Source organism: Pseudopipra pipra, chromosome 4 (genome assembly GCF_036250125.1).
Source record: "Pseudopipra pipra isolate bDixPip1 chromosome 4, bDixPip1.hap1, whole genome shotgun sequence".
NCBI lineage: Eukaryota > Metazoa > Chordata > Aves > Passeriformes > Pipridae > Pseudopipra > Pseudopipra pipra.
The window spans coordinates 62648408-62676405 of NC_087552.1; the positions used below are offsets into that span (position 1 = coordinate 62648408).

Below are 27998 nucleotides of genomic sequence, written 5' to 3' on the forward strand. Positions count from 1 at the left end.
ACTAACAGAGATGTTATAAAAGAGCATGACAAGCAGCCATAGGGACAGGCAGGGATTACAGTGGTGTGATTAGATCATGACTCTTTCAAAAACCGCTTAAAATCAAACAACTGAAATTGCTTTACAGGGAGATATGAGTTCTCATGCTCAGTTTCCTGATGCTTCATATAATTCAGACTTCACCTGAGACTTCAGACAGAAGTTGCTTTACTTGATCTGGGTTTTGCAACAGGTAAAGAAGGTAGCAAAAATTCTTAAGCAAGTTATGTCTGTGCGTACCACAGAACAGAACTGAAGATTGATTATGATGTGAAGCAACTCCTGGAAGCAATCAGGTAATTTATCGAATGGTCTGTGTTTGCCATCTAGTGGTACAAAGCCAGCATTTTTGTTCTGATGCATGAGAGCAGACATGACAGCTGAAATCTTGCTCAGAAGCAGATCTCTCCCACACAGAAATATGCCTGCTCCCAGGCAGATGGCGGTGACAACTGTATAACTGTCTTTTCAGGAACCAGGAGCAGAAATTTTTCAGCCCTTGATCCATCAGATTCAGGACTAGATTATCTGTCACTCCCTTTTACTATTCTGGTTATTGTTCCAGTCTTTCAATTTTACAGGTGTAAATTCTAAGAATATTCAGGCACCTAACTTTTCACTGCTTTCTGTGAGAATTCAATCAACTAAATATCACAGGGATTTGAAATTATTTTCTAACATCTTTTAAACCATGCTTATAAACCCCTCACCCAAAGGCCCTCCAGATTTCTAGAGGCTTCAGCTTTGCTTTACAGCATCCTGTTTGTAGATATGTGGTTATCTTCTGACCAGGAGACTGATCTACAAAGAAATTAGCAACTCATAAAAAATTGTACAGAGAATATACACCATTCTGGCACTGGAACACATATACCTGAACATAAGCTTTATGACTAGTTTTATCTCTTTCAAGAATATTTGAATAAAGAATTAAGTAAAAAGATTAACTTTATTTGTCAGTTATGTCATATAGTAAATACAATTAATAGAAATATATTTTATCAGAAAAAGTTATATACAGCATGATACCTAATCATACATGTTACTTACCTGGATTTCTTGCTATGTAGTTAAGGAAATAATAATAATAATATATTGATTTTTATCACTATTCATGAAGTCTAAATTAATTCCCACATCCCAATTACATAGTAAATGTTTTCGGATTTTACTATTAAAAAAACCTTAGGAATTAAGAACTGGAGTTTTTCTAGTATCTCTGTGATTCAGGAGCATCATTCAGTTCAGCTCTTCCTGGGATTTTCCCTCCTAAATCATACAGAACTTTTTGTAAATCCCTTTTACAAGTCACAATGAATGAAAACAAAGCTATACAAATCATACAGAAGACAAATCCCAGATGACTAAAACAAAGATTAATGAGATCGAATTAACTTTATTATGTAGTGTTAATCATATTAACACTAATATGATTCTGAAAAGTGTACCTATACAATAACACCACACATATAACAAAATATGTGGAAGAAAAATAAAAACAATTACATGCTATTAGCTATGGTCCCTTCTTTTAAAGAAAATATTGAATCTTCTATTTATTGAGCAGCTGCTACATTCTTTCATTCATTCATCCACTCCTTCAACTGTTATTTATTTAATTAATTATTCAATCAATTGTTCACTGAGGGACCGTGTATGATCTATGTTTTACAATTGACCTCAAAGAGCGAGGCAGCTGAATGCATCCGATAGAAAATGGAAAAAGGCATCGCAAGGTTCACAACAATTATCCAGGGTTCAAAGCCAAAAACTATTTCTTCCAGTCCATTGTCATATTCCGGGCGGCACCCGAATGCCGGGGGTATCCACAGCTGCAGGGAAAGAACGCAAGGCCAATATTAATCACCAGCAACACAAGTCAATAGCCCTTAATGACTGTGACTCCACCGTACTGCAAATTGGTTGCAGAAATCCCTAAGAAAACACTCCCTGTTGCTACCGGAGCACACTGGTGGAAGAGGGTTCCAGCTTCCACTGCTGCTGAAGTTTTTAGACTGTGACTGAAATGAGCCTAGGCTCCCATATTCCACGTTTAAATAACCTTTGTCCCCCCAAAGGCATATTCACTTCTTCCAGAAAAAGTAAAATGTATTTCCTACAAACTATAGGTCCATGTAATTTTAATATACTTATCAGACTTGAAGGGCTGGGAAGCTTTTGGATATTAACTTATGAATTATGTTCAAAATGTCTTACCGAAAGGTTGCAAAGGAATAAAAATGCAGCAATGTTCTTCAGAATTCTCCTCTTGTTGTTAGTAACTGAGTTTCTACTGTAAAATGAGAAATCTGAGGCCGAATGCATGACTGAAGTATTGTCCTGACTCGTTTCTTCTTTGGCAACACCAGCACCATCGTTATCTCTCCCACAGATACTGCCCTTAAACAGACAGGGCACCTCCCCAGTGTCACGAGTGGCTCTGCCATTGTAAATCTCTTTGTACAAGGGGGTAAGGGACAAAGTGCTCCCCCGAGATATAGTCACTATTCGGAGAGTTTTAATGTCATCATTAACCTTTTCCTGCTCACGGTGTATGGATTCAATGATAAAGAGATTCTGAATATATTTCTCAATGATAACCAGAACAGAGTAGGGCAGGTTATACCAGGTGTATTTTGGATGAGCTTGGGCACAGATAATGGCGAGGATGGACCCCCAGGAGAGCAGCCAGGACCCTGCAGCTGTGCCCACCAGCAGTTCTGCATCAAGTTTTCGAGCAGGATTCTTTGAATTATCCAGCGATCTATCTTCCAGTCTGTAGATGAGAAGGGCGACAATTCCAGCTGTACACATGAGAGCCAGCACAAAGATAGCGTGCAAGTAAAACATAGTGAGTGCTAACTCGCTTTTGATTTTTGAACCTCCAATCTGAATCAAATACACAACAACTATGGCTATTGTGCTGGTTAACACGATTAGTCCGAAAATCATTCCGACAGTTATGCCGTGGAATTTGAATCGAGTTTTGTTTTGCTGGTGGTGCTCAACTTTGCGGCCAACGTTCTTCCACAGGACATAGAGCATTGTGGATGCCAGGATGTGGTACTCTATATTAAAGGGATATAGGTAATATATTCCTTGAGAAAATATAGAGCAGAGAGTTGTTGTTGTGCAGTTGCATTGAGGTGCATGATCATCTAGAACTAAAGGAGAAAGAGAGATTAGTTATTTGCATTATAAAGATTTCTTGTTTAAAGTGAATAAATAAAACATAAATTTAATAATAAAACACAAAAGATAAGATTTCAGTCAAAAAACACCCAGCTACCCACATAAGAAAAGACTTCAGTATTAACCCAGCAAAGCTTTTGCTGCTTCACTAGAATATGATCTCCAACTTCGCTGCTCACTCACTGAGCAATAATCACGCAGTGAACAAATATTGCACCAAAGTGTACAAAACTTCATCAGGTTCTTGTTAAAATTACTTTTTCTATAACATGAAAATCCAGATGCCAAGGGCTTTGAGTCCTCAGCCCTTCAACAGAGACGATTTTATAGAAGTTCAGGGATTGTTGATCAGATCAAGAAGAAGCTTAACAAGGAAAGGGCTCAGTTATACTCTCATTTTTATCAGTTATTTACACTAGTGTAGTGTCCAATAGCAAAACCACTTTATTAAAAAGTCATTTATGTTTAAGAAAGAGGTAAAATAAACCACAGATACTTTGACTCAATGTCCCAGAATAGTTTTAAAGGAAAAACCAAACCAAACAAAACAAAATGAAAACAAATAAACAAAACTACAAAAAACCCACCACCAAAAATCAATCTTCTCCTTTTGAGAGGAACTTATGAAATCATTATATCTCTGCTATGAGTTACCTGCAACGTAAACCAGTAAGGCATCTCAACAAACAACTGCTCATATTTGTAAAATAAATATATTTAATGTACGTATATAACCTAAGCAAATAATGTCAGAAATCAGAAATTTCCACGGTGGTGGGAAAAAAAGACACCTATTTCCAATGTATTTATTTATAAATATATAAATTTATAAATTTACATGCTTAAGAGCACATGCTTAAGAGCACATTTTTAGGTGTGGATTTTAGACCTGTGCCTGACAATTTTTTTTTTGTTTTCTGCAATTTCAAGACAGAAGAGAAGAGGAGAAAGTTGGTATTGTTTTGTCTCAAATACACACTGCTAAGAGGTGGAAAAAATTGCTTTTGCAGTGGATTGTATATTAATGCCAATCTTGTATTGTGGATCACTATTTCACTCCCCATTTTTCAGATGCTATTTCTAACTCTTCACGTTGTATAAAAATTCTGGCAGCAGAATAATGGGGAAAAATATAAGGAAACTACTTTCATTTAACAAGTAAAGATATCAAGAAAAGCCATCAACTTCTGATTTGCCTGTTGTCTACCAATGCTCCATGATTACAAAATCTCTGGACTATCAATTCAGCTACCTGACTATTAATGGAAACTTGATAGTTTCCATGGATACATATAAAGGGCAATAATTGCCACCAGATGTAAATGGTGGTCATAATTTTAGACACAATTATAGTGAAATAATATTTTATAGATTTTAAAGTTGTTTTCACTTATATGTGAACTTCGGTAGGAATTATTAAAAATGCCTAAAATTTTTCAATATATAAAAATTATAAATAGGCCAAAAAGAAATTAGATCAGGATTTGTCTTTATAGAGGCAAAATCAGGAGTTTTTGTATACAAGTACCATTGAGTTCTTTGGGTAGAAAAACATACATTCTCGCTTTTAAAAACTATCTGTCTTTTCCTTTGTGAACACAATCAAAATTTATCATCTGCACTGATAAATTTTCAGGGGAAGAAAATTGCTTATAGCTACTGAGAACTTTTATTTCCTCTTAAAGTTAAGCACTCCTAATTTCCCCATGCTTCACTGCAGTTTGAAAGCAGAAAGTATCCCCAGAGGTTATAACAGAATCATAGAATGGCCCAGGTTGCAAGGGACCTTCAAGGTCATCTAGTTTCAACTTCTTGCCATGGGCAGGGACACCTTCCACTAGACCAGGTTGCTCAGGGCTCCATTCAACCTGGCCTTGAACACTTCCAGGGATGGAGCATCCATAACTTCTCTAAGCAACGTGTGCCAGTGCCTTACCAGACTCATAATGAAGATTTTTTTCTTTATATCTTCCTTATACTAAATATTTGCTGACTACAACTTGCACCATCTTACCAATAGAGAAAATGGATTCATTATAAAAAAAGAACACCCAGAGCAAAATCCTTGTCTTGTAAAGCAGCACTTATGGATAACTCCTGTTCCTCTGAGCCACCCCACTGAACCCCATAGGACCACAGACCACATGCAACCACTCTTCTGGGAAGGTTATCCATGCTTGTTTTTCTCTGAATAACTTAGTAAAGTCTCATTTTAAAGCCGCTGTGTTCAATTTACTTCTGTGATTTACTAATAAGCGGGTTCTTCATTGATGTTGTTCCTGAAAAGAAATGTTTTCAAAAATCTGTATGTTTGGAATTTAGAAGAAAACAACAGTCTTTATCACATATATGCTAATGATCATATAACATTTTAGTTATGATCTGAACTTACTACATACTGACTACCATTTGCTTCAGAATGACTATGCTGACATAACCATAAATGACCCAGCTCCAACCTACAGTGACACAGTATTTTGTATGAGTGTGCTAGAGCAGGAATTCCAAAATGTACCAACCCTTTCACTTACCTATAGTTATGTTCCCAAAACCAAGCGTGATTAGTCTTTCCTTATGTTCATTCAATTGATGTTTTGACTCTGCTAAGACTCCGTTTGTCCACAGGAGCAAATTTGTGAACACAGAATGGATAACCCCAAACCTACAAAATAAAGTAATTACTGAAGGAATCTGCACAAACTGTATCTCCATATATTTTAGATGAAATGAATTAACTTTCTGTAGACAAGCTACATGGCACTATTTATTTGTTGGTGCAGGGGAAAAAGAAACAATCATCACCAATCTCTAAAGATGTTCTGCAGTGGAGCACTCTGAATATTAGACCTGCAAAATTTTACAGAAATGCATTGGCTTAATGTATTAAACTACTAATAGGATGCTGCTATTATTTGTTATGCTCTCTCATTGGGCTGAACAAGCTTCATGTTAATGACAGTGATTGAACAGTTTGAACAGGATTAATTGTTTTGCAAACTATATTTCACAGCCTTCTGCTGTGCTCCTTCATATTCACTGTATCTGGTCTGTCTTTGCAGCGACTGCTGCCTTCTCTAACTTCTAGTTCATGCCTTTTTGTCTCCTGGAGAGAGATGAAGCTAAGAGAGGGCTTTATTCCATTCAAAGTACTGGTACAATGAGGGTAGGTCTCCATGCATTTTTGAGACTCATGGTCTCTGACAGGAGACCATTTCAGACTTGGTGAAACAGAATGGCATTGGGGAAAGAAGTGCATTTATGGTTCTGAACTTCCTAATAAAATCCAGACAATAATGGTTTTCTATTGTCAAGCACTCCCTTTCTTTGTAGAAGATCATAGTATCTCTTTCTCAGGCACAATCCTTTCACCTACCATTCTGCCAGGCATCCTCCTGTACCTGAAGCTCTTCATGTTCCTTCACCAAGAAACAGTTTTCTTACTGCACTGTTCTCAGTGCTGAACTTGTAGTTAGGTATTTTTAAAAACTACTTATAAACAGAGCTGATATCACCAGCTGACACTGCAAAGCCTTCTGTGATAACTTCTCCTCATAACAGTACCTAAAAGGGGCTTATGTGAAAGATGAGGACAGACTTTTTAGCAGGGACAAGGGATTTTAAACTAAGCCAGGGTAGATTCAGGTGCAACCCTGGAACAAGTTGCCCAGAGAGGTGGTAGATGCCCCATCCCTGGAAACATTCAAAGCCAGGTTGCACAGAGCTCTGAGAAACCTGATCTAGTTGAAGATGTCCCTGCTTCCTGCAGGGTGGTTGGACTAGATGACCTTTAAAGGTTCCTTCCAACCCGACCTGTTCTATGTGTCTAAGATCTAGTTATAAAAAGGTGCTTTCCATAAAAATCAATATAAAATACCTCAGACACATTGCACTGACTACAGGTTGCTGATGCAGATTCCCTTTCAGTAGCTAAATAAATAAAACTTAATATAGTCCATAGTCCTAAAACACATAAGTGATCCTTCCTTTAAAAAAAGTAAATGACACTGTGGTATCATACATTGCCATTTCCATCTCTCATGAGAAAAATACATCTATTCTGTGACTATTGTATATTAAAAAATATAAGTACAGTTTAAATAAGGGTAAATGGACTTACTTTCTATTTAACTATTCTATTTCTTCTATGTAACACAATCAAGAAGATAATCAACCTCTGTATATTTTCACTGTCTCTAATACAGTAAAAATGTAGGTGTTAAAAGCCCTGTACAGACCTACACCTATTAACATGCCAGATGAAGATCAGGTACACTTTACCTTTCAAGTGTTTTGAAAGACTGGATAACATCCTTCGCATGACACCACAGAAAGTAAACCTAAATGAAAGGAATACAGAGAAATATTATTACACTAATGAGCATGTGTGACATTGAGAAAGGAAAGTGCATCTATAGACAGAAACATTGGTAATTAAAATCTCTGGTGATTTAAACCGATGCAGCTCCATCTCCGTGCATGTGAAAGAGCTCATGATTTCCTGTGATGTTCTCCCAGAACCTGAAGTTTCTTGTACACAAAATCAGTGGCTTAACAGTAGAAAGTCTCAGTATCACTCATAAAAACATATTTTGCTTCTGTATCTGAAGAGACTTTTATTTCAATGACAAAGGAAATAAAGCTACCAGCTGCGGATTGCAGTATGATTACTGTAGGGCATGGTCATGCTAAGTTTGAATAATTTACTAAATATATTAAACTCAATGGAGGGACAGAGATAGGTGAAAGGATGCCAGACTTGACTAATAAAACAGCAGACTCTCAGGAAGCAAGAGAAAAGCTTGTGCTATCAGCCTCAGAGACAACTCCATTAAGAACACAGCAGTTGTACTCAATGATAGTGCAGAAAACTCAACTGGAGAATAAAAGAGAGAGATAACAACGAGTTAGCAAGTCAAGGTAAAAGAGGAATAAAATTAAGACTCTTTGTTTGTGGGAACATAATGGAGACCTCAGAAAGAGATTGCTGCTGATACAAAACTGGTTCCAAGTGCTGACAGGTTCAAGGAGAACTATACCAATATTCCTCAGGGATGTTAGGGTGAAGCTGGGAGTCCTGTTTACTCTCAGTAGTTCCTAGAATACTGAACTCAACAGTAGGTGAACTATCAGGAGAGAAAGAGTCCAAAGATTTCTCTTAGAAACCTGCCTAGTTTAGTGTTTCAGTAATGGCCTGAAAAGTAAAAAGAATTTTAAGTTCTTCTTCAGCAATTGGAGTAACTGGAAGTCCATTTTACCACAGTTTCCATAAATGTAGGGTGCCTTCATAGCTGCTGTTGTCTGAAGCATTTAATGTCTAATTTTGTAAAAAGCTAGGCAAATGCAGTTCTCTATGGCTCACCTATGCTACCCAGCAATAACATTAATTCCTCTAATTGAAGCATTTATAAATAAGAGGTGTGGCCACTGTAAAACCTCAGTTTTGTACAGAGTACAAAATTTCATGCAGGTTTCAACTAAAATCAAATTGAAATTATCTTAGTCTCTAATGCCACACTCAAGTTCCCATTCTGGGATTGATGCAGTAAAATCTGACAGCAGATCTGAAAGCATTTTTCAAAACTTAAAAAAACCCGTAAGTTTTGAAGATCTGTTCAGACACAAGAAAGCGGGAGGGAATAGGAAAAGTCAGTAAAGAGATAGCATAAAATCCCATTTTTGCTCACAGAATACTCATTTCCTCAAAGGGATTCCTGCCTGTGAAAGAGGACAATGCACAGCCTGTCTTGGAAGGGCAGGTACATGTTAGTTCATACATAGGTGCAGTAAGTATATACTAATTTAATGGCATATATCAGGATGCCTCATTTAGAGTAAAACACAACAGAATCTGACACATATTCTGGAGAAAACAAATCCTTTGGCTTTTAGGTGTTTTAGGGATATTCTCTGCTGTAATTTCATCCTCTGTTTCAAAGACCTGAGATATGTCTTAGGTAAGAGTTATCTGGTAAATTAGTTTTTAACTTTTTCTTTGATTGCTCAGGCTAACATTCAAGCTTTCATTATTTTAAGCTTTGTAGATGATAAATTCAGCAACACTGGGTGATGTAACATTTAAATTAGCACTCTTGTTCCTTTTGTTCATCACACATTTTTCTTCCACACTCCAGTTCATGGTGACTGGGAACCTTGTCAGCTCAGGGTCACTGGATGCAAGGGAGAATGCTGCATGCAGATCAGCAGGGCAAAGGGGCTTAATTTCATTGGTTTGTTTTTCAGAGGTAAAGCAAAGAGGTTGCAAGACCTGGAGAGTGCATATTACAAGAATGTGAAATTAAGATTATTTCAACCAAATCAGGATTTCACCCCCCAGAGAAAAACATTGTAGAGGTCAGAGCTACTACTTGTATGGCTATGCTTTTTTTTTTTTTTTTTGTTACAGAAAACAGGAAAGTGTAGGTTGTTCAAAAGCTCATTTACATGCAACCACAACTGCTAGAAAAATCTTTTCTTTCTGAATGACTAAATCATCTTGGAAAGTGCATACAAGTACCTGGCTATAACTAAGAATCTCAGTTGAGTAGCTCTTTCTTTCCTTCTTTCCTAGAAACCTGCTGACAGGGGCTCAGAGGAATTAATATGAGAAACAATCAGCTATGAAGTGTCACCACACACTATGAAGCCAAAGCCATACAACAAGCAAGCAGCTGGAATATTTTGCAGGAGTCACTGACTGCTTGCTACTGTACAGCCACTGATAAGCATAACAAAATGCTTCCAGAAGGAATATCTGTGTTCATTTGTTATAGGAAAGTTGTGCAAGTGTTTTTGAACCTGCTAGGAAGGGTTTTGTCCCTTTGACTTATCAGGCTCCACTCTTGAACACAATGGGACATCAGGAGAGACAGACTGAATTGAACTTGTATGACAAGTCCTACAAACAGAATCAAGGGAATTGTCTTTAGCTGAGCTACTCATTTCAGCCTGAAAATTGTGAAAATTACATATGTAACTCTAATTTAAAATACAATGTAACTTCAACTATAGGAGAGTGTTTTTTGATTACTCCTTTTTCAAATCCATATGATTTTATGGCTGAGCAATTCCAGGTTTGCAAAGCAAAGCTTGAATTTACACATACTTAATACATGCACAAGCATTTAGTCCTCCAAAGTATTCTGTGATATGCTTAGAAATTAAATTAGTGTAAAATCCACTGATAACAAAATAAAACATATTTTTGGGAAGGAATAAAGTTGTAATATAAAAGTGCAACCAGTGACTTTTACCTGTAAGATGGTGTGCACAGCATGTGTAACAGGAAAAATGCCTTCAGTTGGTGATAAACAGTTTGAAAAATCAATGTAATATCCAATTTTAAAAGAGTCCATAATTAAAGTAATCACTGCAAACAAAGTAATCCCACCTACAAATGAAAAAGATACAAGAAAATGTCAATGTATAATTATAGTGTCTAGAGACAATTTGTACAATACACTAAAAGCTGTTTAGGGAAATAAAAGTCAATCAATATCAGTGTTCTTGTTTAGTAGAATAAAAGTAGATTGATGTTCATGAAGTTAATTGACTCAATGTAATAAGTGCCTTTAACTTGTGAAAGCCTCTGCCCAGTATATTCGGAAAGCACATCACAGTACACACCCTGCATGGCCAGTGTAGCACTGGCCAGGACCTGGAGACACTCAGCCCCGTTCAGGTGACTCCCAGCTCTGAGCAGGGTCAGCCTCTCAAGTGCAGCTGCCACACAGGGCATGAATTAGTGCTCTAGACAGCCACACAGCAAACTGTACAGTTCTGGGGAGCTGAACAATCACCTTACAGTCTCCAAGCCCAAAAGCTCGACAGTGGGAAGTAATACAATCACTTGGTGTGCCCTCCTCATGGCTCAGGGGTTACACTTTAACTGAGAGACCACAACTACAATGGGCTGTATGGTTTGTTCTCCTAGGAAGGAACTAAAGATTTAATTTCAGTATCTATATTTCACACACACAAAAATGCCCTAATATATTTCTCTAAATATGTATTTTGTATCCTAAAGGACTTTAAAATACATTTCCCATTGTTTAATTATTGATACCTTTTTTTATTATGGATTTGTACCTGTATGACTAAGCAACAACTGGCAATAAGATTACTGAACCAAACTAAAGCCTTCATTTACTTGGTTTTGATTTGTTTTCAGGAGGGGGGCAGGGGGGTTGCGTTTTTTTTTTCTTTAGGTTTTTAGTCAAACAAGCTTTCACTGGATTTAATTTGGGCTTATTTTAATGAAGACTAGACAGAAATTTACCATGGACCTTATGATATATATCTCCATCAGTATCTTAATCTTTCTTTGTAATGTAAATAACATCACTAGTGTTGACTTTGATGAATATTTATCTTTTATAAAGGACCACAACCTAATTTCCATATAAGCACAACATGTTCCACTTGACTCCTGATAATAAAAAAGTATTACTAAATTATTTATTTATTTAATTAATAATATCTTTGTTATTGTTGTGGCGGTCAAAAGTAAAGAAGAAAAGCACGAACAGTCCAGTACCGAGCAAAGTACCAGTCTTTACTCTTTCCCACAAGTCTTTTTCTATCTCATGTTAGCAAGCATCAGAAGGCAGGCAGATGACTGTATTTTTTAATTAGCTATTATTTGTTAGTAATACTGTTGGCAAAGCTCAAGGCCAAAGCTGGAGTTCTCACAGGACCAAACCTAAGCACTCCACAGCTGTCTTCTTTCAGCCAGGGCTGTGTACATACCTCTCCTATCTCAAGGATACACCCATAACTTTCCCAGGTCAAAATCTTCTTCCAAAGAGCTAACAGACCCACTGTCAGCCCTGACATGTCTTTATTCTTAAAATCGCATCGATAAAATTAAGTAGAAATTATAAAAGCACAGTGTAATTTTGTTCATTATTTCATTGATCCTTTAAAATTAAACAAAAATAGACTTCCAAAACATTTTTAATTGCACAGGTGTGAATTTCAAGAGGATTTCGTGTTTCTGTTTTACAATCTCTCTATAAAAAATAAAAGCCAAATTACTGATTGATTGAAATTTCTACCAAGTGATAAAAACTTTTGCTTTAATATTGCAAAATCTAGAACCTCAGCTCTGCACTTCATGCATGTGTACAACCCCATGTAGTTTCCTAATTTATGCTTCTTACATCAGCTAAATTGTATTCTAGCACATGTAACAGGAATGAAGACCGCATGTGCCATTATCATTATGTATGAAAGTACATGACATCACAATACACAAAATTCCATGCTACTCTTGAGATCAAATGATACATTTTCTTCCTTATCAAAAAAAAATGTAAATAATTCTAAAATAAGTTAGAATGGCTAATTCTTCTGAAATAACCCTACCTGAGGTAACTGGACATGCTCTGACCAAGGTGTTCAGACTAGACGACTTTCAGAAGTCCTTTCCTACCTAAATTATTCTATGATTGATGTTGTGATTCATAGTTTATTTAAAAAGTATGCAGGAAACAGCCTATTTGTCTGGAACATGACAATTAGAGGGACTTCAAGTGTGTTATGATTGTTTCAGTAAGAAGACAAATGCTATCTTCCGAAGCAAAAGATTATCAGTAACCCTACAGTGAATTGCTGTGCATATGTTGACTTTACAGAGTACTTTAGAAAGATATTTAAGTCCCCAGTCACGACAGGAGTAATTTCCCAATGAATTTATGATGCACATTTAAGCCCTAAGGATCTGTTTCAGTGAAGTAGTAATGTCAAACCAAAGTGGGTGGAAAATGTGTTTTGTGAGAAAAAATTCTGCATCCTTGCTTCCATTATTCATGAGAGTGGCTCAGCAGAATAGAACCACAAGGGACCTGTTAACTAGAAAAAATGTGAAGAGGGAAGGGAAGGCAAGGCAAGGCAAGGCAAGGGAAGGCAAGGAAAGGCAAGGAAAGGCAAGGCAAGAGGCTCAGGTTTAAATTCACAAAAGTGAAAAGGAAACACATTTTAGATTAATGATCTGTCTCCTGCACCATACATGCATCTTGTTTTTACAAAGATGACCTGTACTGTAGTTCCACTCTGTCTTGCTTCCATTTCACAAGGTCTATATTTCAGCTGTACAGTCTTAATAGCTTTAACTCAGTGTCCAGCAGATCACTGAGAGGGAAACAACAACAACAATAAAACACACGAAGTTTCTTTCACATTGAGTATTTTGGTTTATGCCTTCAAATCACTCTTTATATTTCTTTTATATCCATCAGAGATTTGGTAGGCTTCAACCTGTTTCCACTGAAATCAATAGTTTTGCCATTGTCCTCTAGGGATTAGAAGATTTTATATGACTCTTTTAATGTTAGATTATTTCATTTATTCAAATGGTATCTAGATATTTCTTGCAATCACTCAGGTGGCCACACTACAAGTGTATACAAAGTGTCCAACGTGCTTATTTATTTATGGGCTTTGAAAGAGAAGGATTGTACTAGTTTGCTTAGTCAAAAATCAAAGCACAACAGTCGTGACCATACATGTGGTATGATAATGGTTTCTGTGTTAATTTTTCCTGATGGAGACTTCAGTATTATGTACTAATGCTAAATGAATATCAGTAATTGCAAGGAAGATAATTCCACTGTTTTGATATTTCCATTTGAAAGTTTAAGAAATGTGAAATGATTGCTATTGAGCACTGTTTCTTTAATTTTTTTAAAATACTCATTGAAACCTGTCTGTCTTAAGGGACCAGTATTAGGATTTTCAATATTGCTAAATGCTGGCTTGTTTCTTTCTATCAATCATCAAGAAGAATAAAAGCCATAATGATACAGTTGCAAAAATACCACTCTCAATTTCAAATACTGTTCAAATAACTGACAATTCAATGCAAGCAGTAAAAACATATAAGCTGAAGTCTGCCAAGTGCTTTGCAAGTTGACCAATTGTCAATGCTGTAAACAGAAGCTGTGCTGCTGGAGAATGTAATAAAACAAAGCCATTTGTGAAGCCAATTTATTTTAATTTTGAGCTCCCTGGCTCACTTGGCTGAACTTCAAAAAAAATGGTCAGAGAGCTTTTCCTAATAGGAAAGTGTACTTAGGAGAATAACATTTGTAATAAGTCAAGGAAAGGGCTTCTTAAGACTCTCTGTGATTATTGGGGTCAGGATAACTGTGTCATATTAAAGATAAAGCTCTCCTGGAAACTTTTTCCACATTCAGACTACAGGAGTGATTCTTGGTGCCCATGCAAGCAGGAAGACAACCATGCTCTGGGATTCACACAACTGATACCTTGGTGCAAAAAGGCTCAAGGAAACCTTCCTGTGAGCAATTCTTGTAATCTGACCAACTGTCCTTCTAGCATTGTTAAATATGTACAAGGACTCACTTATAGGAGGATTTTGTTAAATTGTTCTTTTTCAACAGTTGTCATAGCAAAATGCTCTAAGTAGGCAGCTACCACCACTTTTACTAAAATGATATTCACAATTTGAAAGGATTCATGAAAATATACTCATTTTATACTGTTTAATACAAGGACATTTGCTCTCACAAGGACAGCAAGGAGATATTCTTCAAAAGTAGCTGATAAAGCTAGTAAAAAATTGCAGAAAGCTTTCCATGGAAAGACTTGATGAAAATGTCTCTGTCCCCTCCATCCCCCCTTTTCTTTTTGGACTTTTAGTCTTTCAGTTAAAAGATTTCTATGACAAAAACATTGATAAAGAGGAGGGCAAGGGGGATCTTGGCAAAAGAATTGTCACCTGAGTTTTTCCTTAGCTCAAATAAGTTTTCTTTTCCCAACAGAGGATAAAGGAATTGTACAGACTTATTGTAAATACAAGAAACTCCTAAGAATAGGAAAGTGTAGGTCATTCCCTAAGGGCAAATTTGATGAATTGCAGCCTAGACATCCAAGAGAAGTCATGGAAGCCGCACCACTTGAGAAGCCAGTACAAAGAGCCATCCTGTGCTGGTAAAAGAAATGGGTAAGGTAACCTAGTAGTTCAATCCAGGATCTTATTTCTAAGTTTCTGTGACTCCTTATAACCTGTAGGACAAATAAAATGCTGTGAATGCAGTGCCAAAAGAAAAAGAGCAGGGGATCCTGCTGTACTTACCCATGTTAAGCTGTAGTTATTCCATACTTAGGAGGGGAAAACTACCCTCTGAGTAACAAAAGCATAGCTTGGTCCAAGTTAGGATCAAGTTAAGACTTGTATTAATGAATTTCAGAACGTAGTAAGCCATATAAGCTAATAAATGAAAAATGCCTGAGAGATGAATATGGCCTTGAAAAACAGTAAATAAACAAGAGGAACAATTCCACAGCTGGTATGTGAACTCCATACATTTCAAGAAAGAGTCTACAGACCATGGCTTTATGTTAGACATCGAAAAAAAAAAAAAAGATTTTCTGTGAGCAATTCATACACAATTTTTAGCAGTTGCTAAGAAAATAAAAGACACACAAGCACCGACATTGAGAACAAACTACACTTCCACAGCACAACCTCACTTTTCAAAATAATCAGGTGTTAGATGTTCTTGGAATTTTAATTTAGATATTTTATTAGCTGCTGTGATAATTAACTGTTGTCTCATTGCTAGCAGGTAGGAAATATTTTATGGAAAAGCTGTCTTACAGCATTCCACTTAAAATACTTACTTTCCAATCTACAGCTTACAGTGCTGAGACTGGAAAAGAGGAGGAGGTTGGTAAAACTGGGCTTGCCTGTTGCTCCACACAGCACTGATGTAGGTTGTTTCTCTTTCTTGGTACCTAGAAACAGCATTCCTGTCACAGCAACTCTGTAATGTGCTCCCCAAATACCTTCTCTCAAGATACCTTTATATCCTCACTCCAGTACACACCTGACTCTGCAGATAAGGGCCATCACATCCCACCACTATCGTTGCAAACTTGTATACTTTTCCTACAAGCTAATGCTAGTTTTAGATTCCTTGCTTAACTGCTTTATATACTGATCTACCTACTGATCTGGTCAGGGATTTTGTCCTTTTCTGCCTAAGTCCAGATGTTTCTAAAGCATCACTGTACACATATAAATGGGAATCTCTGATATACATTGGTATAGAGAGCACTTGAGGACCCTTCTGACTGGTACTACCCTTAAGTAAGTTGCATTATATCATCTGGAAAAGGTGGTAATTCATCCAAAAGAGCTGCAAGTCACCAAAAAATTGCCTCTTCCAGTACCTATATTTAATTTTTCAAGAGTTGCCAAATGAGCCTGCTAAGGGAAAAAGGCACCAGAGCTTTCAGCACTGTAAACGGTAGGTTGGAAAGTGAGGATGTTTAGCAAACAGCTTTCCCATACAATCTCCGAGTATGTTCAGCTTATGCATATATTTACTTTAGAGTGCACTGCATGTGCGCTTAGTTCACGAATAGCAGGATGCCTCCTGGTAGGGATGGAGAGGGTAACAAAGAGGTAGCAGACACAGGTGATGGCACAGATGTCTCTTGTGCGGTACCACCCTTTGTGTCGCCGGCCGGTACTTACACTTCAGCCAGCGGGCCCCGGCGTGGGTGTCCTTGTCCCGGATCAGCCTCCTCTGCGTGCAGCTCCTGCAAAGGTACCACAACATCCACAGCAGCTGGATGAGCATCAGCGTGATGAGGTAGGAGAGCAGGTGGCTCTTGCTGATGCCCACGGCGTGCACAGCCCAGGCGAAGGTGAGCAGCAGCCCGGCCAGGAAGAGGTTGATGCCATACTGGCTGCTGAGGATCTCGGCGTTTTTCTGCGGGTAGCTGCCGCCCACCGCGGGGAAACCGGCGGCTTTCTCCATCTCCCACGCCGCTGGCCAGGTGCTGCAAGCAGGCGGCCGCGCTTCCCCCGGGAGCCCCGAGGCTGGCCCGTCCCCCATCCCGGCCGGGGGCGGAGCGGGGCCGTGGCCCTGGCCGTGCCTGCCCGCGGGCGGGGACCGCCGGGGGTCCCTTGCCGGGGCCGAGCCCCAGGACCCCGATGGGAAGGGAGGCCGCCGGGGGGAAAAAGGATGCTGAGGTGTTTGCGGGACCGTGTTGCCTGAGACTCAGACAACAGCTGATGTCGAGACCAGGGTAAGGGAGAAGGTTAGTCCGGAGGCAGCCGGTCGTGTCCCTCGTGAAGGGGCAGGTGAGCCCTGCCCAGATGGCTTTGGTGAGGGATATGGAGCTTCCATCCGTGTTGACAGAGACCTGTGCAGTATAACACGTTTCCTAGACAGGGAGATGGGAAAGACAGCAAACGTTGTACAAAACCCCCTGACCATTAGCAGCTGTGATTGGAAAGCCGAGGAACAGCCAACGTGTGGAAGGAAGATGCTGGGAGAAAGCAAGGACAGGTGGATGGAACCTGCTCTGCAGCCAACAGCTGGTGATGGAGTTCCTTTGCATGGAGGTGGCAACGGGATCACCCACCATACTTCACACTCTGGGCCCCACAGGTCCCCTACTTTTGGGCAACCAGTACTTCCATCGGTAGTACAGAATCTCCATTTTCAGGAATTGTCTAGACCTTTCAAAAGCAGCAATTTGCCTTATTTTTTTAGGAAGTCTATTCCGACAACACAGTATTATAGCAATTGCTAGCTGGAGAAGCAACTACTGAGCATAAAGTAGCAAAAACTTCTGCAGAATTTACTCCACTTCTTATTTATTAATTTTCCCAGTATTTATACACATTTTAAGTATTACACATTTGACCCTTTTCTACTTAAACTGCCTAGTTCTGACTGTAACCCATGGTCACAAGCTATTTAGGTATGCAAACCTCAAGATTTGGAGCATCAGTTGATTGCCTGTAGGGGTTGAGAGGAATTTAGCCCAGGGTAAACCATTATTTGTTTTTAATTATATTTTGTTGGCATACAATATGAATTCTCATAACTCTAGGTTTTTGGGTACTGAGACATTGCTTGGAGGCCAAATACCAAGATAGATTGGTCCTTGTTCTGGCCAGGCAAGTATTACATATTTACTCTGTACCTGTTGGTAGCATATTGATTACCCAAAGTATTGGTTTTTACAGAGAGTGACCCACCCACATCTCACATGAAATTAAGCCACTAGTTCAGTTACATCAAAAAAAAAAAAAATTGGATATATTGAAAATACAGCATTTATTTTCTCCACTTCCTCGGTCAAAACTTAGAGTGGTTTTTCTCTTTTGAAGCCAGAAATTATTAAAGAGAGTTTTTTCTTAAATAACAAAGGACACCTTGAACTTACATGTAAATGTCTGGGATTGTCATTCCCCTTAAAGAATAGGGAAGAAAAACAAAATGGCAGAAGGGTGGAATGAGTGAATTCTGGACAATCACCTTATGTTTAGGTAAACGTAAGGAAGTAGTAGCTCATGTCCTTTATTCATTTTGACCTGTTCTCAAGAAACAAGTATTTTAAGCCATCTGCAAATTTTCCCTTTGAAGAATGCACTTAACTGGAAGCCCTATGTTTCTGTCAAGTCTGTAACAGCAGTATAAATAAAAAGCATAAATAATCAAACTGCTCAGGCTTCAACAGCTTCTAGCTCATAGCTACATCCATCATTCTCAAAAGCTTGTGGAAATGCCAAATCCCACTTTTACCTTATGCAATGCAACCTTTAAAGAATAATTAAGAAAGATGCTTCCATTTTAAAGAGCTTTTGTGGGTAACTGTGATAAATAATCTTCACTATGTGGACTATTTTACTTCAAGATTATCCAAGACCATCCCTTGTCACCTGTAAACTAAAGCTTTTTGGTGCTGATACGTATTCTCATACTTAAATGAAATTAATGTAAATGGATACAGAAGATACCTATGGTGGTCTGTAGCAAGATGGTACATTCAAGCTTTGATAGGGGTGAGGGTTTTGATTGCCTGATAGTTTTTTTTCAGGGAACTATTAAGACTTTGCAGGACTTTTGTTCAATGAAATATCTATCCAGGATTCGCAGAAAAAGACATCAAAGTAGTCAGAGAGCAAACAGCTCTCCAAAGATGAACAGAATGATATTACACCTTCAATAAACACAATGAGGGGTCATGAAAGACAAAGATCCTCCAAGTCAAGTACAGTATTTAAAATCTACATGAACATCCATTTTATAGGAAAAATGATGGGATGCACTCCAAATCTCCAAGAAAGTGGAATTAGTTAAATAATTAAGTACTGAACAATAACTGATCACTTTCGTACAAAGTTTATTAAGATGTCCAGAAGAATAAATTTGAAAAACCATGTAGCAAATAGTAATTTTAATTCAAGATTACAAGGCAACTTAAAACACCTAGAGCATTTATATAGTTGACAAATAAAATACAGTGATAATTACCATCCCTGAGTAACACTGCACTTTAAATATCATAATAAACAAAGTTACTCAAATGTACCTATGGATGCAGACATAAAATAGTTAAAATTAATTAAAAGATGGACACCTGAAGATAAGCAATTTGCTCTTTAAGGATGTGAAGCACAACTGGTTTTGGCAAACCTAAATATTACATTTCAACAAATCAAGCTGTTAACTTACTCTACAAATTACTAAAAGCAGTGCTGAATGTATTTTATTTTGGTTTGACTGATCTTTTGTATCACATACCAATAGAAAGTTTTTTCCTTAATGGAACAGTAACAGCGAAAGACAATGTCTACCTTTTTCATGTAAACTAAACATTTCACATATTTTGTATTCAGCAATGCTGTGAATTTGAAAGTCAGAATGAAGAACACAGTATCCTCTGACAGTCCAGACTTCAAGCAACAGTCACAAGGCGTAAATTTTAACAAGTTTCCACACCCAGCTTCTACATTCTCCTATTTTCCAAAAGCTGTGGGTGGGAAAGTATTTAACACAAGGATCTACAAAGAGTGGTCTAGCAACTGGATGGTGCCCAGGTCTCCAGATAGCCAAGTATCTCAGTCAACACGAACAGTCACCTAATAAAAATAAAATGCTATTTTATTTTCCCAACTGAGTATGACCAATAGCTTTTAAGTTAATATCAGCCTCTTCATTGCTGAGGAAGGAAAATGGCAACTTCATTAACAGGCACTGCTAAGAATCAAAAGTTAATTTACAGAAAGAAAAACATCCTGAAAACTGAAAAATAGTGCGTACATCAAAAGAATGTAATTTGTTCTCTGAATTTCTTGTGCACTGTTAATAGTGTTCATTATATTGCTGGTTAGTCACAGCTTGGTCATCTACCTTTGGCTGTGGACAAACTGTATCAGCACAAGTAGAATTTATTTATTTAATTGATGGCCCTGCCAAATGTCAACCAGCTTTCTAGGCCCTATCCATACTTTTTTCCAAACACTAGCAGATTTGAATTCAAGAGATTATGTAATATTTCCTACATGGTAACAAATATAACATTAGAAATGTAATAGATCAAGAAATGCCTCCTATAAGTAAGTTTATAAGTACAAACACAGGTTCCAGATAACAGTATTTTAGCTGTCAATTCAAATGGAAAGAATATAGTATTAAAACTCCATTACACTTCAATTAAACATCAATTACTTCCAAGTCAAACAACATGATTTGAGCAGGAAGTTGACTAGGTGACATCTGAGGTCCCCAGAGATAACTAAGGTCCCTTTCAACACCAACTATTCTATGTTTCCATGACTTATTACCCATGTGCTTAATATTAAAACATAAACAGAAGCTTTACAAAGCAGCAATGAAATGCTTTATGTTACCAAGAGATGTAAAACCTATCTATCTTTCAATTATTCACTATTCAGTTTCTTCTTCCTACAGTTATGTCCATTGATTTATAAATCAGGTAGATTAAGAATTACTGTATCAGTTAGAGCAAAAAGGCAGCATTAGAAACAACAAAAGTACTGGAATGTAACAAAAGTGATATCCACTTTGCAGGATAACAGTTACTTGAGTCCTTCACATGAAGCTGAAAGAAAAGAAAAAACGAACACAATTTAACAAAAATGTTGGAAGACTGTATATATACTGCACAAGCTGTATCTTGTACTAACTCTATAAGTTAATGATTTTGCAACACCAAGTAATAACTTAGCCCTAATTATTAGGCAAAGAATCTTTGCCCTAATATAGAACTTCCCCACATCCTTCCAGTGCTCAGACAGAACACAGCTAATGACAGAACTAGCAAACATGATTTGAATAAGTTTGTGTCAGTAAGTGTGACTGAAGCTCTCACAGTAAAGAGACTCTGAATTAAGTATTGTATTTTTCAGAAGTACATAGGTGTTGTCAGAATAAGGCCTAAGTTAACTGACTCCTGGAAAAACTCAGGTTTCTTGGTATCTAGAAAATAGGAGGAAAAACGCAACACTAGTTTCAGTTTGTTTATGTAAAAAAAAAATAAAAAAAATCTGCATTTCACTGTCCAAGCCACTAAAACATGTTTTGCCTACAACTGTGGCACTACAGTGATGTAAATCCAGCACTGTCATATTCTTCTTACTGCACTCATAAAACTGCTGAGGGACTTCCGCACCAAAAAGGCTTTGTGATGGCAAGCAAAGCTAAACAGCTCCCCCACATTCTCTTAAGAACAACAAAGAAGAGTAACTTCCCTGGATGACGTAGACACCTGTGACATCCCTGACCCTATTTACTGAGCTCTCTTTGATGTCTTCCTTAGCTTTTTCCATTTCACAGGATTCATTTGATAAATATATCCTAACAAAAGATGTGGGAACCCATTTTCAATGTAGCAGTTATTGAAAATTAATTTTTCAAGTCAACAAAACAGACGGTTTTGCCTTTGAAAAGTTTTTTTAGGAATAACAAAGAACTTCTCATATCTGGCAGTTTTCCAGACAAGCAGGTTGATCTGTACTGTTCATCACAGGAAATGAAAACAACATACCTAAAGACAAAGGTAAGACAAAGCTTTTGAATTAAAAAAAAAAAATAGAGAAGGCAGTTGCATATGGATGTTAATAGCTTCTCCCCTTTAGTCAGATCAAGCAGCTTTGCTAAGAAGTTTTCCCAGTCCAGGTAAAAGCTGCAGGTATTTGACCTATATGTCTCCAAACCATCCATTCTCACTAATCACTTCTTTTCACTGTCTAGAATGAAATCTTAGAGAGGAAGAAAGGATATTCTTCCCCTTCGGATAATTGCATGTTCTCTGGTTATTCTATATGCCACAAAATGTCAATATTGTAGAAGTGTAGACAAAACATAGAGAAGGAATCCTTAAATGGTCTTACAATCTTTAAATGTCCAACAAAGCAGTTCACACAACAAGATAAATGCTTTTGTGTGCTTAAAAAATTAAATTATTTACCTGAATGGCTTATCCCAGGAGTGATACAAGCATCACAACACCCATAAACTGAATGAAGAGCAACAGAGGTGTCAAAAACGACCAGACAGGCCACAAGGCAACATTGAAACTGGGAATAAAAGCAGGAAGTATTTGGTAAATTCAGTTGCCATACTATGGAAATACCAGGTATACAAAGAAAACTTCACAAGAGGAAATAAGATTTAAATTACTTAACCTGGAAAAATACTTGCTTCTTTATGAAAACAAAATTAAAACACTCCAGCATTACTTATTAAATTGGTATCTTAGTTTACTGTTTACTGAACGACAACTCATCCTAGAACTTCAGCAGCTGCTGCAGGTTTTGCACTGAGCAAGTCCAGTCAGTCCCATCAAGGGTAAAGATATGTTTTACTTTCAGAATCTCTGTACCTGAAGCCCCTGGAAATGACCTACTCTTTGATTTTTCCATGGGCACGTGGCAGCTGAGAAAAGGCTTCATCTGAACTTCCAGCCAGCCAGATTTCAGTTAACTGAAGAGACAGGGGGAAAACCAACTTATTTTACAACTGAATTACAATAATTATAGGTTTGACTAATTCTAAACTATAGAGAACCTTTATTTTCTTCAATCTTCCTTTTTTTCCCACCGTTGCAACAAATACTGACTTTCAGATACAACAGCTAAACAAGAGGAAACCAGCTTTCATGCAGAGAGCAAATATAATGGCACACACACATATAATTTTTTTCACTCATATGCACATTTGCTCAATCCTGACTTGTATAATCTCATAAATAAAGTGTCTGACAACATTTTGTGTATGTTTGCTACTTACAGATTATTTGATAATGAAGAACTCTGACAGAAACTGATCAGGTTTTCTCAGCTAGGGAATACACCTTTGCCTTAATTTGTAAACTGCACAAATAGTTGCCAAAGGTGATAAATTTACAAAGCTAAGGACTTCAGTGTTCCCATACATTTTCAAGATAGAAAAGATCTGCAAGTACATTTAATATACAATTTCAACTGTTCCAACTCTTGCTTTGTAGAGGAAAGTTGAAACTGGAAGAAATTATGCTATGCAGAACTAGTATTGTGACCAATACACATAGTAGAATTACAGAAATTATAAAATGAGCCCATTAACACACAGACTTGCACAGGCTTAGCAGAAGTTTGTACAGCGTTTGAACTCACCAAATTGCTGCTGCTATAAAGGTAGCTGTTGTGATAGGTATCAGTGCTGGATACTGTGCATCATAGTCCACAATTCCACAGTACCACTCAAGATACAGGATGCAGTAAAAGGCAACGGATAAACACACAGCCATCAAACAAGTGCCACTGGCAAGCCACCAACTGCAGGAAGGAAAGCATATTAAACCATGTTAAGCAAAGTCACATTGTAGTTGGCACGTTAATCTTCACTCTAGTCTAGAAACAGAACAGACAATATATGTTAATTACACAGATTATGGCCTAGAGTTCCTGTAGTTTTTATCTTAAATTACTTTTACAAAACACTTTTTGCCCTTCAAAGCTGTCTAATATACACAACTGAGTTTCATTTTGCGATGCAGCATTTCATTCATTTTTCCCTCAAGCATCTTGGAAATCAATGCAACAGATCTTGTCAGGGATCTACTATGCTACCACACCAAAACTACTTTGTCAGTAATGAAACAAAAGAGGCTTCACTGCAACTGTGCTTCTCACTGTAACTTTTTGTGTAACTTTTTGTGCAACAGAAATTTTGCAGAAAGCTTTAATGAGATTTCAGTTTGTGAACTCTCAAATTTCACAGACAAGAAGCATTAAGATTTTTCTTTAGAGATGCTGAAGAAAACCAGAGAGAAATCCAGGACTTCAAACTGAGAGTCAAGAAAACACAGGGTATGTGATTTGATTATTTAGGAAGACACACTTTTGAGTCTCTTTGAGGACATACTTCAAGACTAGAATGGGAAAGACAATTTGTGAGGAAGGTGCACTTGAATAAAATCTTACACTTATTTGAATGCGTATTTAGCAAATAAAAAATTTAAAAAGCAAATTCTTATTGCTATTGTTTGATTACTAAGTTACAAAGGGTAATCAAGGATCTTCCTACTCAGGTAACATTTGTTCTGGAATGGTACAGCAAAATATCAGGGGTTATTTTGGTACCTTGGTACTACCAATTGTGAATTCTGCATTAAGAGAGCAGTTGCCATAGTCTACTTACACAAGCAGTGCAGAAAGACAGGGTCCTGACACCCAAAATTTTGATTATGTCCTGGAGTCACTAGCTTGTTTTCACAGCCAACTGGATGAAGGGTGTATCTAGCCTGGAAGAGCAGCTCCAGAGAACCTCACAGCCCAGAGCAAGGCCCTGTGCAGCTTCCACATGCTGATACAATAATGACAATGGCAATGGCAGTTTTAAAAGCACTTCCAGCTGAGGGTATCTAAAAATATTTGACACCCATCAATCTCACTGAAACTAATTTAATGGAAAATAAATAGACTAGAAATAGAAATTGCTTCAGAGAAATTATTTTACTAATTTTTCACTGACCTACTCAAAGAAGCCTAGAGAACTTCTAGAGAAACGAACTTCAGTTTGACATTTAAAGATTAATTTCAGGGGGGGTTTATTAAAATAAAAGCAAAACTACAACACTTTCAACAAAAGAGGCGGCTATTTCTTGTACTTAAGTGAAAACTTGAAGGTACAGTAATAGAATGCCTGCTATCAGAACAAAGTTTGCATGTACATAGATGGCTCAGTAGTCCACAGAAAAGAAATAATTATAGCAAAATTTTAAGCACTGTATTTACTTAAAAATTAGTTTAATAATATCAACTTAGGTGGTCATCTGGTTCAACCTTGCTGCTCAAGCAAGGTCAGCTACTGCCAGTTGTCCAGGACCATGTCCAGATGGTTTTTGAGTATATCCAAGCATGGAGACTCCACAACCTATCCGGGCAACCTACACCAGTGCTCAGTCACTCTCACAATCATAAAGTGCTTCCTGATGTCCAGAGGCAACCTCCCATGTTTCATTTTGTGCCCACTGCCTCTGGTCCTGTCACTGGCCACTACTGAAAAGAGTCTGCCTCTGTCTTCTTAGCACCCTCCCCTCAGGTATTTGTATTAAGATGCCTCTGAGCCTTCTCCAAGTTGAACAGTCCCAGTTCCCTCTATTCCTATTGTAGATCTTGTTTATCCAAGATTTAAAATATACTGTTCAGATGTAACAAAACTGAATATGATTGTAAGATGAAAACACAACTTTCTTTGTAAAAAAAGATACCTTACCTATCTGCTTGCATAGTTTCTTTAACAGTTTTAAAAAAATCAAAGTAGTATGTCACAGCTATTGATGCCAAAATCCAGAATGCAGAATGAATATTGAGTCTGGTAGGAGGTTTCATCTTCTTCTCTACAGCTGTAGACTCTTCTGTAAATAAGAACATAATTATAGCACTAAAGCCAGTCATTAAATGGAGTATGATTATAGCTATGTAAAACATGATGCTTTATCTTTTTAATTCATTTATCTTTGGAGATTATAATACACTTTGTACTATAAATATTCTAAAAAGCTCTGAACGTTTACTGAAATAAAACTGACTAAGCAAGGTATCCTGTGATAAAAGGATAAAACACCAACAATCAGCACAACATCATGTCTGTGTACACTTTCAGGAAACAGCTGATTAGATTTTGTATGGGTTGTGTAACTAATTAAAGCCTCCTGGCATTATCAAAGCATTTTTATTAATCTAGCATATAGAATGTCAGGCTGGTATTTCCAATTACTAATTTATTGATACCCTTTTTAATGAATTTTGTATTTGTAAGTATTTCAGGCAGAAATAATTTTCTTGTTCTTAACTGCAGTTAATTCACCAGAGATTTTCAGCTCCAGTTTCAGGAGCTAGCTTGACTCACGCTGCACACCTTCAGCAGGTGAAGTAGAACTATCATTGTGCAGAAAAGTATCTTCTCTTTTCCCTTTCATCACTATACGTTTAGAAGAAGCAAGATAACAGAGTAAGCAGATGAGAAAGTCTTTTTTTAAAGTATTTAGGCACTCAGTATTTATACACAATGTCAAAAAAAGGTGTCAGAGGTGCTTTTGATGTCTCATACTCTGAACTTTATCACCAGGAGTAGCCTGGTGCCTCCAGCAGTGTCATGTGTTCCAGCTCCTCCACAGCCGAGCGCTCCGACAGCTCCGCTGGAGCTCACGGGCGGTTTTATTTTTCATTTCCCAGATTTCTCCTCACACTACTAGAGCTTGGGCCCGGGAGAATTTAAGCACTTCATCCCCATCAAGCAATCCGCGGCTGTAAGTCGCGTCTCCCTTCCACATCCAGCTCGCTGTAAGGAGCAGACACCTGAGGGCGGAGGAGCTGCGGGCAGGCGGGCACCGCGCCGCTCCATCCGAGGGGCCCCCGTTCCTGCCGCAGCGCCCGCCCGGCAGCGCCCGGCCCCGCTCTCCGCACCCCGGCACCACCCACCGGCCGTCCCGCCGGTCCCGGGACGCGGCTGCGGCGGCCGCGGGTCGCAGGGCTGCGGGTCGCAGGGCTCCGGCCCGCGCCGCACCGGGCGCCGGAGCCTCGGGAGAGCGTCCCCGTCCCCGCCGCCACCGCCGGGCTCCATCTTGGGCCGCTCCGGCAGTGACGCGGCGGGGCGGGAGCGGCGGCCGCGACGGGCCTGGCGTGAGGGGCGGCGGCGGGCACAGGGCGCCTCTGCCCGGCTCTCGGCCCGCGGGGGTGTCACAAATAAACAGCCTCAGGGATCGCTCTAGTCCCCGCTGAAAACAGTGAACAGCGTCACGTAAAGCCAAGTGCCGCAGTGACGGCTGTTATGTCAAAAATTATTAAGAAAATTATTAAGAAAACTAGTGGGAAACACAGTGCGTAGAAGTGTTTGGCTCATCGCACCTTGGCAACCAGGTGCTCTTGAGGGCAGATGTTAGGAAAATCTCTATTTTTGTGACAGAGAACAATGGTAAAGGTGGAACATGAGGCAAATACAAAGCTCTGAGGGGTTTCGAGAGCCACAAGGGTCCTGTAGCACTCGGGACTGCAGCTCATAACTGGAAATAACATATTTGCATGACAAACTAGGTAAAAGTTAAATAACCTAGTAAAATGGTAAAATAGATTGTTTCGGTTCTGTAGCTGAGTTCTGCATGGCTAGATAAAAAGTCACATCACCATGTTTCTGCAAACAAAACCTTGAGACCTATTAGATTATCATGGCTTTCTTGTTTATTCACGAACAATTTATGGACAGACTCAAAACTACTAAATTATGTTGACTGATTAATTTAAAGTCTGGTCCTTATCAGAATACTGTGAATATAAGTACTGTGTCTTTTGGGGTGTGTTCAATGATTAAACCATTAAGCCATGGCTTATAAAATTGAAATTTGTTTCTAATAGTAATGATTCACCAGGCTGCTTAGATGATACATGTGGTTACAAATTCTGGGCTTTCTTAGACAAAATTGTGTGGTGTAATGTT

The 27998-nt window shown here is 38.2% G+C and overlaps 2 protein-coding genes across 3 annotated transcripts; both read right to left on the bottom strand.

The window, feature by feature from the left end:
- Positions 1-969: 969 nt before the first annotated feature.
- OTOP1 (otopetrin 1) lies at positions 970-17232 on the bottom strand. The gene is made up of 6 exons (XM_064653237.1): positions 16733-17232; positions 10482-10618; positions 7510-7568; positions 5763-5893; positions 2257-3203; positions 970-1871 (listed from the first exon to the last, which is right to left on the bottom strand). Exons 1-6 carry the CDS (start codon positions 17094-17096, stop codon positions 1701-1703), a joined length of 1809 nt encoding a protein of 602 aa, XP_064509307.1. The 5' UTR covers positions 17097-17232; the 3' UTR covers positions 970-1700.
- A 2149-nt stretch (positions 17233-19381) lies between these two features.
- Positions 19382-27147, bottom strand: TMEM128 (transmembrane protein 128). Of its 2 annotated transcripts, none has more exons than XM_064653241.1 (5): positions 26987-27147; positions 25779-25920; positions 23675-23836; positions 22489-22597; positions 19382-21120 (listed from the first exon to the last, which is right to left on the bottom strand). In XM_064653241.1, the coding sequence occupies exons 1-4, from the start codon at positions 27126-27128 to the stop codon at positions 22498-22500; spliced, it is 546 nt and encodes a 181-aa protein (XP_064509311.1). In that variant the 5' UTR covers positions 27129-27147; the 3' UTR covers positions 19382-21120; positions 22489-22497. The 2 variants fall into 2 exon arrangements, with proteins under 2 accessions (XP_064509311.1, XP_064509312.1); XM_064653242.1 differs by lacking the exon at positions 26987-27147 and adding an exon at positions 26424-26880.
- Between the last annotated feature and the right edge of the window lie 851 nt (positions 27148-27998).